This window comes from Bombus affinis, chromosome 6, assembly GCF_024516045.1.
Source record: "Bombus affinis isolate iyBomAffi1 chromosome 6, iyBomAffi1.2, whole genome shotgun sequence".
In the NCBI taxonomy this organism is placed as follows: domain Eukaryota; kingdom Metazoa; phylum Arthropoda; class Insecta; order Hymenoptera; family Apidae; genus Bombus; species Bombus affinis.
In genome coordinates, this window is record NC_066349.1 from 9,970,853 (window position 1) to 9,984,021 (window position 13,169).

Here is a 13,169-nt window from a genome sequence, read left to right on the forward strand (position 1 = left end):
TACGAAAAATTTCATACCGTGTAAACAAAACGGAAAACCCGTTAAGAAAACGTATCGGAGCATAAGGCTACGAGCAAACACTTTTCGTAGCCACTGTAAATCTCGAGAAGATCGCGTTTCAATTTCTCAGAAAACAATTAATCGAATCACTCGATCGGATGGATCTTGCAGTAGTTTGACGTACGTCCGCAAACTTTCGTCGGCTATTTTGAAGCCACTCGCCAGGATTCTCGTGTTATCTTTCTTATCTGGTCTGGCCCTATGGTCCGCCAATAAATTTCGCTTATCAACTTAGAACACACGGCGATAGTTTCTCTTCTCTGCGGATCGATAAATTCGGCAGAGTGTTCGTGATTTAAGAAGCACACCCGCCGGAATTACCGTGCGAGCGTAACGACCGTTCGGCTTCGCCGATACCACGCCATCGGTCACGTGCATGGCGTTTCGCCCTGGCTAGCCATCGTTCGACGTCTCGGATTTATCTCGATCCATGCAATTTTCCCCGTTTCGGGTTTTACTACGTACCTGAACTACATCGCAGTCCTTCCACAGGCGAAGCTCGCGAGGCGATGATTCCGCTTGGGTGGCTGGCCTCGCTCTTATGGCCACCAATTGGCCCCGGGGCTGTTTCACGGAGATTAAGGCGTGTTTCCCTGCTGGTACGTCGTGCTGCCTCACCTGTGTCGTAAGATTAATACGGAAGATACTTAGGAGGTGTTGTACCGAGCGGTCGGGTAAGTTTTCGACCCTTTCTAAATTATAAACTTTGTAAGGATGACGATTACGAAGAAGACTAATCTGGATCGTAAAGTCCGATGAGAAATAAAAGCTGACTCTATTCCAATACTTTTCTATGATACGAATTAAACCAAATCATTCTGTTCGGTGATCTTCTAACATCTACCGGGTAATGCCATTATTCCATCCGTGTAGAATTTCTCTTATCTGTGAGCAGAAACCCGACCTCAAAGAGGTTTAAGACTCGTCCGATAACCCGATATGATAAAAGAAAAGAACGATCGTAAATAGAAACAGCGAACTGATTTCAGACATCAGACTAAAAATGGATTATACATACCATATTCTGCATTCTATCGCTAATATCGAATTAATAATAATCTTTATTTCTAGACTAAAAAAGAAGACTTTGGTTCGCAGTTTTCTCGCCTTTATCTTAGCCATACGTTCTTCCCACGCTCTCGTTTCATCCATTCCTTTCGTAATCCAGTTCTTTTAGTTCGTTTATTAACGTTATCTCTACTGTTACGCTTATATCTATCTATCCATCTTCACGGATGTTCGTGTCGCTTATATATTATCCGAAAAACAATTTATCGAACTTCGAATCAGAGAGGTGTATCGGTTAATCGAATGAACCACGTTCAGAGGAGGGTGGTAAATTAAATTACTTCTCGATCAAAGCACCGCCGCGATCGCGTATTTCCTATCGCGTACGTCCCTCGCAAAAGCATAAACGTTTACACACCATTGTGCGCGCGTCCTTCATTTTTTACGATATAGTCGTATCGATCGCTCTCCTGTCTCGATCCTATCGTCTTAATCAACGTTCCTTATCGAACGATTACACTTCGAGCGTCACTCGTGCCATTTAACGTCCTCGTTTTATTTTCCCCTATTTCTAGTCTAACCAACCTCTCTACTTCCCTGTTTACCACGCATTCCATACGATCCAATCTCCATTCCTCGTGTTACGAAAGTACCTCGTTGCGACTGTCGTGGAAACGACATTGAAATTGGCGCAACTTTCGTGAGGAGCGGGTGCAGAAAATTTCAGTGGTCGTATCGAAGTGTATTTAGCGGGTCGTATCGACTTTAGCGGGCAAAAGGAGAATAATGGTACGCGGGTTGTACACTCGTGGCGGTGCCTCGTAAATTTTCGTCGGAATGCCAACGCTGGTTGCGTTCGTTCCTCTTCGTTTCGAAACCGAGCCCGTGCATCGACCCGTTCAATTTGCTCGGACCGTCGTGCGATTTCGACCTGAAATACCGTTCCTCGGATTAGCCCGCAACGTTTCGCGTGTCACGGAGAGCATTCCAACGTCACACCCCTTTCCTTTCACGCTCCACAGAACAGCTTTGTTAATATTCATTAGAGCATCGTCGAGATTTCGATTGGTCAACACCCTCTCATCGATATCCTCGCGGATCATCGTGGACTTCTTTGTCCGCAGGATGTTCCAGGGTTTTACAATTGCGTTCGTATACAATTAGTAATTTCTGACTTTAAATAATTTCGTACAACCTTCTCGCGCGATGATATTTTCTCTACGTGCACGATTTTGCTTCGTAGTATTTCTTACGAGAGTATTATCGTACGACACTTTCATGTTTATATCGTGCGTGTTACGTTTTAGAGATTTGGAAATTTTATTAAGAGCTATGACGAGAAAGGACGGCCATGATCACAGTGATAAGATTTGAAAGCAATTTGGGAATGCATATAAAAGTTACGAGGTATTATATAAGATATAATATAGTAGATATAGTCGTGATAGTCGAGTCTGTTGTTTCGTATAACGCGCACGACTGATGTATTCGTAGAAGTTGTCTATAGATGTCCGAACATTTTCGCGACTATGCATCAAAACCGCTATTTCGTAAAGTAAAAAAAATCGCGTTGGTGACAGGCAAACACGTTAATCGTTTCTCTATCAGAATCTGCGTCTATTATTTTCATATAAATTTTCTTCCTTACTGTAAGAACTCGGATATCCACTAACAGCGGGGAAGTTGGAAAAATTCACGAAGCCTCCAAGGATTACGTAAACACCAGAAATCGAGCCATTTCCAACGAAGGAGCTTCATCGTACCGCGCGACTTACTCGTTCCAACTTCATTCTTCCTTCGGACAGCTACATAAATTTTCAAATAACTCGCTAAGAAAGGCGGTCTCCGGAATCGTCGCCACGGACTGCGCGCTACAGATTTATGATCCCGTATTCGAGTTCTGCGGTACAAAATAAACAGCGAAGGTTTCTACAGTTCGTACGAACGATTTTCTAACTCGATATTAAGTATCGTGCGAGTTTACAGCTTAACATCCTAGGTCATTTGTTAAAAGGGTTTTCCACGAATCCCATATAACCCCATGAAGCTAGGAAATCGTCAAGTCTCGAACTTTATTCCTTCGTCTATTAATTTTCGAAAGAAACAGTCTTCCAACCCGGCGCGAGATGTTACATAACGTAAACTAAGAAGATAGTAACGTAGATGGAGCACTCGTAAGTCTTCCATATTGGAAGAAAAGGATCTTCCAAGAAACAATTTTTCAAGAGAAGCTACCTCAGCGAGCGAACAATTTCTAATCGTCTCCTTGCGTGAAATTTTATTTATATATGTACTTATATGTGAGAAAGGAAAATTATCGAACGAGAGAAACTTTTATCAAGTTCTATCGATCAAAGAAGGAAGGAACTTTTTAGAAAGCTATTTTTCTTCGAGAAGAACCCTATCCGGCAAACAGAAGAAGTTGCGAAAATTTTCTGCGCTATTCTTCGGCGTTTCGTGTTTACAGGGCGGCAGGTGGTTATTCGAAAGTTTCCAGGGGTGGAAAATTTCGAACGGGCTTACCGCGTAGTAGCAGGTGAGATTGCGCGGGTACAATCCGGGAAAGTTGGGAGACTGCAGTCTGCACTTCTTCCGGTCGCAGTCGCTGAATATGCGGGAACAGTAGGTTCCGGATATCAGATCCCCGAGGTACTGCTCGCTGCTTGGTTTCGTCGTGGTCGACGGCTGTTCGACCATCTGCACCGGCATCGCCATCGAGCTGTTCGCGTAGTCGCTCGAGGACGTCGACAAAGTCAGTTCCGTCGAAGATGGTGTTCCTGTCGGCTGCGTTATACCTGCAATCGTCATTTTTATTTCTTCTTCGTTCTATGTTCTTCGTTTATTCTGTAATCGTACGTCTTTGCATATATTTTACAAGATCGATGTTTTAAATCGATCTAGTATATCTTTATATATATTTTATAAAATGCATGTTTTTGTACGTTCTCTTTAACCAATGACTTTTCTTTTTACGTATAATCTGTTTTTTAAAGAAGTTATTTTTGTCTGGGCGAAAATGGACGACGATTATTGACAATCAAACGAATCACGTGGCATTGAAATATAATCTACTTGGAAAATAGAATTGTGATCTCCATGGAACGTCGTTGAATCAAAAGAGTATCTGAAAATTCAAACGAGCCAGGGTGGAACTTCGTTTATATGAACACCGCTGTTTATGGACAAACCATTTAAGGGATAAACTATTTGTTGCCCGACAAGTTCATATAAACGAAGCTTCACCGTATCGTGAGAATGGTTCTTTAAAACACTTTACGATCTAGTTATATAATTAATTTAATAATCACTGTCGTTGATTATCAACGTTATTACAAGACGCCAGTCTCCACACAAGTGTGCAGTAATAAGAAAGAAAAGACAGAAAAGAAGAAAGAACGACTAAATCCATCTCGACTTGAGATAAAGAAAATCTTTACAAGAAACTTCGATTTCCCTCCACGACAAACTCGACGATCTCAACACCGAAGAATTGGAACCGCGTTGTTTTCAAAAGTATCCAGCTTATGTAAATTCCGTCTCATCCGAGCGGCGAAGTTATCAACGTAAGAGCATCGGCATGGAAACAAATCATGATAGAGAGCGAAAGAAGACGGAGACGTACGTACCGACGAATGGATTTCCGTAGCGTGCCACGGCGTCCGACTTCCTGATCATCTTGTACACCATCCTGAAGTCGAAATTGAATCCTGTCTGATCCTTACTGAGCCTGAGCAGCTTCAGCGTGATGGAGACGGTCTGGGTTTCGCTGTAGTAAATCGCGGGACCCCAGGACGTTCCGCACCAGAGGCCACCAACGTCCGGCCGTTGGGCCTCCGAAATCTGCAGCGATCCGTCCGGGCAGCCCTCCGCCGTGAACGACACGAATTTCCCCAGGGTGAAGCTGTCGAACGTCAACTGAAATCGCCAGCACCGTAACGTCGATTAACTACGACACTACGCTCTTTCTGTAATCTTTCAGTTTTTCCAGAAGTAAGAACATCGTGGAATTTATCGTGTTTCCTTTAACGCGTTCGCGGCTGTAGAAATTATATTGTTACGCGAAAGTGTTCAGAGCATTGCGTTCACACACATACACACAGAAATATGATCTATTTGTCAGATCGATTAACTGCATGAAACAAAAAGCAGAGAAAATTGATGAAATTACAGTAGAACTCCAGCCGTTTGAATTTGTCAGCGGATAAATAGTTTATATAATCGGAGTTCAATACAAGAGGAGCTCGCCAATTTTCCTCATTATTTTTCGCCTACGTAATAGGAACTCGTATTCGGATAAGCGAATTCAGCCAGCAGAAGTTCAGTTAGTTGCACGTTAACTGAAATTTCCTTCCGATCGGTGGAGTTCCATACGAGATAAGCATCGATCAGAAGTACTTGGCTCGTTTAAAAAATTTCGGGAAGCGCAGTTAGCCATCATGGCCTGTGAATGACTGGTACTACATCTCTGTATCATTCGACTTTTGTATTGTCACACAGGATAGGCTGGACATCCTGCATACCACAGTCCTCGAAACAACAACCAAATAGTAACGGAATAGGCGCCTCTGAGATACACCAGACGGCAACCCTTCCAGAAGGACTAAAGCCACAGTATAAGAACTCTCCAAAATAAGCGCTCGAATCAGTCTGTTAAAACATTTTGACCCAGTCTCTTGTAACACTTTGAATCATTCTGCGACGCTTTGAACCGTCACTCGGTTGGATTTGCATAATAAATTCTATTTTCATATACAAAGTTCAATTTCTTCAGCTTATTCGTGAAGCGTTCGAACTGCGACGCGAGGAGATCACAGGCGATCTGTCGATTTCGTGATTTATTGTGTCTCCGACGTGACAGTATCATAGTGAGTATTCAGTGGTAAAAGATTACTTTCGTCAGACGTTCGTTTCTCTTTTTGAAATTGTTCGATCTAATATTCTATCGAGTAACGATAGAAATCCTCCGAGTTGTTGGATGCTCGAGAGATACCGATTAGATATATCTGTTTGCTCGAAGCTCTCGGTAGTAACATTTTCCTTTCGAAACTTCCCATCGTGCGCCATTAAACGCTAATATCCGGCAATGCATTACCGCGTCGAATATTCTAACGGTAAGCACACGCGCGAACATCTCACAGAACAGCTCTTCGATCTCTTTCACCCCTCTAGCTTTCGGTTCTGCGCGAGTAACCGAGTTATCAAGTATCAATCCTGTGTGGAATGATCCGACGACGATTAAAGTATCGACGTTTCCCGAGGGGCAAACATAGAGCATCGGAGAGAAAGAAAGAGCCGCGCGAGCAGTCGAGAGAGAGAGAGAGAGAGAGAGAGAGAGAGAGAGAGAGAGAGTGGCTTTGATAAAAACGGCAAACACGCGGAAAAGAGCCGCGAGAGGCTGGCAAACAGGCCGCGTATAAATAAATTTGGCAGCGCGCGGAGGAAACTTTCGGACCGCTCGTTCGTTTCGTTTACGAAAGTATTCGAGGCCGCGAAACGACGTTCGGTTATGCTTCCCTCCGGCTAACTGGCGCAATCCAAGCAATTTGCGTTATTAAAAATTCCACCGTTAATTTCTGCTCGTCTGGCAGACCACAGTTCTGCCTTGTTTCCCGCAATTCTCTCTCTTTCCATCTTTCTTGCCGTTTCTTTTTCATTCCTTCTCCTTCTTCTACCTATCCTTTTTTGCATTTTTTTTTTTAATACCAGGCGCGCCTCTTCAACGGAGAAAGCAGCAACGTTTCTCGGCTGTCTTTTTCGCCCACGAAACTATACCGCGATTTAGCGAAAAGTTTCAGTCAGACGTATGTAAATTTCTTTGGTAGCTTCGATTATGCGATGATGCATTTACGAGGTACCTCGTTACTTGTCTAATTACTTCACGCAGCCATTCAGGTTGTATGTTAATTAGGAATACAGGTTCGGGTCTAGGTTAGGGTCTTTGTTACGGAGGATAATCAAAGAGGCTTTCGGGCAAACTTGCCTGTATGATGTCTCCCAGATCGCCGCCCGGTGCACTGAAGGTGAGCTTGCAAATGTAAGGCACCTTGTCCTCCTTCGGTCGATGGAGCTCCAGGTCGTAAGTTTTACCCACGTCCCCGTAGTATGTTTTATTGCAGGCTGAAACACGAAGGACAAAGATCTCTCTGTAACGAACATTATCGATCGTCTTGTCGTCTAAGTTACTTGGCTTCAGGTCGCTTGAACACGAGCAAATCGAGCTTCGATTCTAATGGCGCGGTCGAACGATCAACAAGTTGAGAAACGCGCTCTTACGAATCTAAAGTTAGAGAAATACTCGTCGAATTACCGTTATTCACGATTTTACGATTTATCACTGAAATTAATTATCTAGATAGCGAGATTTGGCTTTGCGATGTCTCCACACGCGCACGTTCTACCTTGGAACTTTCGACCGAGCCAAGTGACTGTACTTTCCTTTCGTTCGCTATGTCAAATCAAGGAATCGCGCTCGATCGAACGTCCTTGGCAGAAATCTTCGGCCAAATTTCCGTGTAATCGGTATCAAAGGGTTTATCGAGGTGAATTTCGAGGTCGACCGGGCAAAGAATCGGCTGGGGCGTTCGATGAATTATCGATGGCTCCGGGCTAGTTTCCTTTGCTCGATCGTTTTCCGCAGAAAAATTCGATTCGTCGCGATCTCCTCTATCTCGAGTTAAAAGGAGAACACCGGCTCTCGATCAAAGTCCCTCGTGAAAGGAAACGTATGTACTTCCTTCGGGGTAACGCGACGTATCCAACGTGTATCGATCAGGCGTTAATCATCGAACTATCATGGAAAAGCCGGTTTCCCATAGCTTTTCATTCGTATAACTTCTATTCGTAAACACTCGTATTGTTTTTGAAATGCGTGCAACGATACGTCGAATGAATCGACGTATCGATGCCTCGAGGTCATGGACGTTTTGAGGTAACACGAACCGTCACTGAATTTGCGATAAATTGGACGCGCTGAATGGATACGAAGCTTTCACAAAAGTCTTTAAAATCGCGGATCAAAGCGACTTCTGTAACTGGTTTCATTTGATTGTAATTACGGAATAACGCGAATGTGTTTATTTTTAAATTACCGATCAATGGATCTGAATTTTAATGGCCACTCGCGATTGTAGGAGGATGTTGAGTCGATGAATGGCGTATACAAACTGCGATACCTTTTCATAAATTTTGTCGAAACGCGCGCTGGGCCGATTAATGGAGAAGAGCGATCAAATTCTCGCCAAAACTTATAATACGCTACGGTAGACCGCGATAATAATTTGTAGACGAGTAACGGGAATAAATAATTATGCTAACGAATTTCACCGGTATAGTTGAAAAATAGGTATTCTTTTAAAAATTCAGTAATTAAAGTATATTCGTGGCGTACGCGTAGCGGCTCGCGAAAGTATTCGAACACCTACCGCTGGAAAATTTGCATGAATATATTATATGCATTGTATGAAACTTTTTGAAACTTTGTTAGCGGCGTAATGAGACACGACTATCGTGATTATACTAGTAAAATTGGAAACCAGTCTGAAAATCTACGTGAAAGTTACAACACGTTTATTGCATATATATACCATGCGAAAAATTATGAACCATACAGAATGAACAGTGGTCTTAAACGTATAATTCGCGCTAAATATAATCTCGCCATATTGTAACTTACATTATAGCGAATAATTAATCTCGTTATATTATTACGAATAATTCAAATACCTTGGTGATCTCTACGAAGCGTGTACTTCTAATAAATATCTTGCAAATTTCATACATTTACAGTATTTTTTTTTTTATTTGTTAGAATATTTACAATCAATTCTCGTTGAGAATTTTCAGTAACTTCATTTGGCGTGATACAATGACATGGTTTATAATAGTTTATATTGTTGATTCTAAAAGATTTAATCCAAAGGGTATTTTCTTTTTAGTCTGCGGATCTGGTCCGTCGTACATTTACAGTATACACCTTCAAATCACAGTTTCTATATTATATATATGTAGTATCGTGGACGAAAGGCCTAAGAGATATCGAGCGAACTATAAACAATGTCGCGAGAAAGCCGAATTGCCGACAAGCCCAACAACGTATCGTCGGTCCTTCGATCGAATAGTTTCGCGGAAAAGGCCTGCGTGACCCTGGCCACGAGCGGTTGCGAAACACGTGCGTGGTGGGGTAAGACAAAAGACAAAGGGATGCTAAGGGAAAAAGACGAATTAACAGTCAGTGCCAATCGAGAAGTCAGAGAGTGCGAACTGCGTTGTCGAGAGACTGTGATCCGCGTGAGAGAGAGAGAGAGAGAGAGAGAGAGAGCGTTGGATCCGTGGTGACGAGATTTGCAAATTAACTATCTAGTTGTCTTAATTATAATACGTTACAGTAATTAGTTCACGTTAAACAACCATCGTTTCCTGGTTAACCAACATCCGTTTAATCCATTTATTGTAAATAAACTAATCGTAGTAAAGATTCTACATATACATAGAAAGTTTCTAAGACCGTTGGAATACTTTCGCGAGCGTTGCGCGTATTTATTTTTTCTTCTGCAACGAACGATCCTCGAGTTCATCGTCGAGGACAGATTTCCCAGAGCGGTAGCATAATGGTTGAAAAATTTGTATCGTGTATGTCAAAGAAACCGAAACTCGCTCGCTGATTAAGTTACTTTGGCTTCCTCTATCGCATGCTCCGTGCAGAATTACATTGTGCAGGACGGCTACGTTACAATACTAGTTCATTGTGGGGCTTCAAGGGCTCATCATGCGCGTATATATAGGATGGAAATCGAGGCTAACGTCGGTGGTGGGCCAATACGAACGTATACACATATATACAGATGCGCGCGCGCTCGCACAAAAACACACACGGACACGCTATCGACGGGGTGAATGGGCCGAGAACACAATGCACGCCATTTCCAGGCATCGGGGTCTCATTCCTAATCAGAATTCTAGTTTGCCTGGCTAATAGCGCGCCTGAAATCTGGCCACCTTGTCTTCCTCGCGTCGTAACTTATCGCTATAACTAGATTACTCCGCCAATTTTCATCGTCCGTCGAATCTACACGAAACGTTTCACCTGTTAGTTTCGCTTCTCGCCATTGGAAATGCCATTACGCCTTTCAACGTATTCCATTTCATACGAGGCACCCGGTAGAAAAACGATCGTCCGTCGAAATTTTAAATTCCGTGGTAATTTGAAAATTGGATGGATCTCTATAGAAATTATTCCCTGTGATTTTAGGAACCAGAGAACGATTGTAATTATCGATAATGAATCCTAGATGCTTAGGGCTGCTATATGGAACGTTCTGCAACGTAGAATTAGCTGGAAATTTAATTTCAACGTTCGCAAATCGCGAGGTATCTCTTCTTTGCGGCCATTCGATCGGAGAGTTTCCTTTGTCGACCACGTTCCTCGTGTGTTATCCGGAAATGATAATCGAAGAATATTCGTTTTATTTTCCACCGATGTTTCGGTTTCATTAAGCTCTAGTTTTGACGGATGCGGCTATTCACGCTTAATTATTTGGCCCAGCCGGTGGATTGAAACTGGAGTTTTAATTTAGCGAGATGATTAAACTCCTCTAGTATCCAGGATGCGCATTGCGGTGGATGCTGTGAATTCTCGTATCGCGAGAGAAATAGAAGAAATATCGAATATTTCGCAGAAAGTTTCGGCGACTGGCTGAATATCGGTGCTATTGGGGTTTAGCTGCAACTTCGAACTTCAATTTTTTATTGGATTTCCTGAAACGAGTAGAAGGAAAAGGGTTGCATGTTTCTGCGAGGATAGTGGAACTTGAGAAAAACTTGAGAATGTCCTCCCTTCCCCATAAAAAGAGCGTTGAATAATTAGCAATTCGGATATGGGAAATTTGGGAAAATTGGAAGATTATCGAGAAGATTGCGAGTAATGAAGATTCGGGAAAAAGAGAAGGTTCCTCGGTACTTGAGCGTCGATGCAAACGATTGATAAGCTGCACCAATCGGAACAATCGGGCCAGGTGTAATTGAATATTCGTTAGGTTTAATGACAGGATTCGGTATCGGAAACCGATAGTCGTCCGGCCGCCGCCTCTGTCGAAGTATTACGAATTCAGTTGGTGCATCTGTTACGTCAAATTACGAAAGTTCCCGGAGGGAAGCTGCTTGCCAGCTTCTCGGCTGCGTCTCCTCCGGCTGACTAATGACTGGCATCAACTACTTGGCTGCGTTTCGCTATGTCGGATACGCGTTCCTCTTCTCTCCGAGATGTGTCTGGTAATGGTGTTTGACGAATTATGGGCTTTTGTCACTGTTCAAAAGCAGTCGACCATCTGTACGCTGACGCGTCGTTTCTCTCGAAGCATTACAGCAACATTAAAACGAGAAGAAGATGGAGGAAAAAGGGGGAAAGACTTTCTGCAGCGTCGCGATTAATAATTCCTCTTGCATATCTTTCCCCTTATCTTTCCTAAACTACTGTCCTATTTCCATCGTTACTCTCCTCTTTATCTCGATTCTATTTCTTTCTGTTTAGCCGGTTCGTCTTTATACTCGGCGATTTTGCCGCCGTTCTTGCCAGAAACCGGCGCGGATTCGGACAATACGCGGACAACGCGACTGTACCCGGAACTGACCCGGTTTTCACGAAGCTTCGTGCCGTAGCATCGTAATAAATCCTCGACGCGTGACCCATCGTCCTTCTTGTGCCACTCCTCGTCGCGGGATTATATTTTATTACGCAATAAAATATGAAGTTCTCGCGCCGAGTGCTTTCCCATTTATCGCGCTGACGATCGCGACATCCTGCGCGACGCCCGATACTAAATCACGCGGCTACGCTAACTCGACTTTCGAATTTCGCCGATTTTGTCCTTCCCTCGCGTTCTATCGTTCGGCATTCCCGCGAGATAGTAACCGGCCGAAGATTTACGTAGAAAGTACTCGCGGATTCGTTTCAAATTTTTCAGTACAAGATCGTAACAAGGATGTAACTATTCTTTCTACGACCGAATGTTTCTAAACAGCGTCTGGGCGGATAAATCACGGGGCAAGCGGGAAGAAACGATGGAAATCGAATAGAAACGACGTAATGCTTCTCGTCAGGAATAAATGCCGTCCGTTCAACCGGGAAACTCGCGCGTATTTCGTGATTTCTACCAGCGAGAGGAGCACGAGAAGGATGAGAGGAGATAAGAAAGAACGTGTCGCGACTGAGAAAATTCCACCGTAAGAGATTGCTCTTCCAAAAATACCAGACAAACCTTGGGAAATCTCGGGAACGGTAGAATCGGTGGAAAGTCGAAATTGAGAAAATTGGAATCGGGGCTGGCTTGCGAACGGGCTACTTTTCTTATTTCTTTGACTTCTTTCGTGCGTACCGGCATTAAAGGCCGCGCAGCCTCGATTTATCTTCCGTTTCGAAAGCAACGGTCCGCTTTGAGGCCACGTTAGACCGAGTAACGCGTTCTCCGACGCGGTAAAAAGCCCGGGACGCCGAGGAAAAGAGTTGCGCGCCGCGATACGAGATACTTTTACGAGCGGTGCAGGATTTTCTGCGGGATATGCTCGCCGCGGAAACCGCTGCGCGAATGTCGGTCGGGTTTTATGCGCTTGCGGGCCTCGTGTGATTGGTACGAGGCCGGTAAAGGGATCCGGGATTACGTGCCCGATGATGATGATTCGCTTTCATCGCTTTCGTAACGCGTTTCCACGCAGCAACTCGCTCGATTAGAACGGCATGGGAGATCTTGAATTTTGAATTCGGATAGGTTTTTCGCGCGTTTCGGTATGATAGTGGACGTTTAAAGTGGATTTCGTACGATAAATGTGATCGCGGTTCGATCGTTTTTCGTTTCTTGCCACATTTTCCACCAACGTTATAATCGGAAGTAAAATTAGAACGAAGCTTACGCCTTATCCGGCGATTCAATCGTTTCCTCGCGATGTTGCAACTTTAAAGACGTACACGTTGCTACGATTCCTACTCGTTAGTTCGAGATTCGGTAAAAATATTCTTGCGGATGTAATTTTCGCCAGACGTTTAACGATCGACGCATCGATTCCCGTCGCGTTTAAATTATTCTGTAACCGGATCGATCGTAATATCTCGC

The 13,169-nt window shown here is 43.6% G+C and overlaps 1 protein-coding gene and 1 long non-coding RNA gene across 7 annotated transcripts in view; one reads left to right on the forward strand and one right to left on the reverse strand.

Annotated features, from left to right (window-relative positions):
• The window catches only part of LOC126918036 (uncharacterized), a 178,052-nt gene that overhangs the window by 26,118 nt on the left and 138,765 nt on the right, over positions 1-13,169 (reverse strand). For all 6 annotated transcript variants that reach the window (XM_050725600.1, XM_050725603.1, XM_050725606.1 and 3 more), the window contains 4 exons: positions 7,049-7,185; positions 4,695-4,983; positions 3,592-3,863; positions 526-678 (listed from right to left, as the gene is read on the reverse strand). In XM_050725600.1, the coding sequence (XP_050581557.1) occupies positions 526-678; positions 3,592-3,863; positions 4,695-4,983; positions 7,049-7,185 (851 nt within the window). The remainder of the gene's footprint in view (positions 1-525; positions 679-3,591; positions 3,864-4,694; positions 4,984-7,048; positions 7,186-13,169) is intronic.
• LOC126918072 (uncharacterized) overlaps positions 1-13,169 on the forward strand; it is a 195,045-nt gene that overhangs the window by 11,312 nt on the left and 170,564 nt on the right. The window lies entirely within an intron of this gene.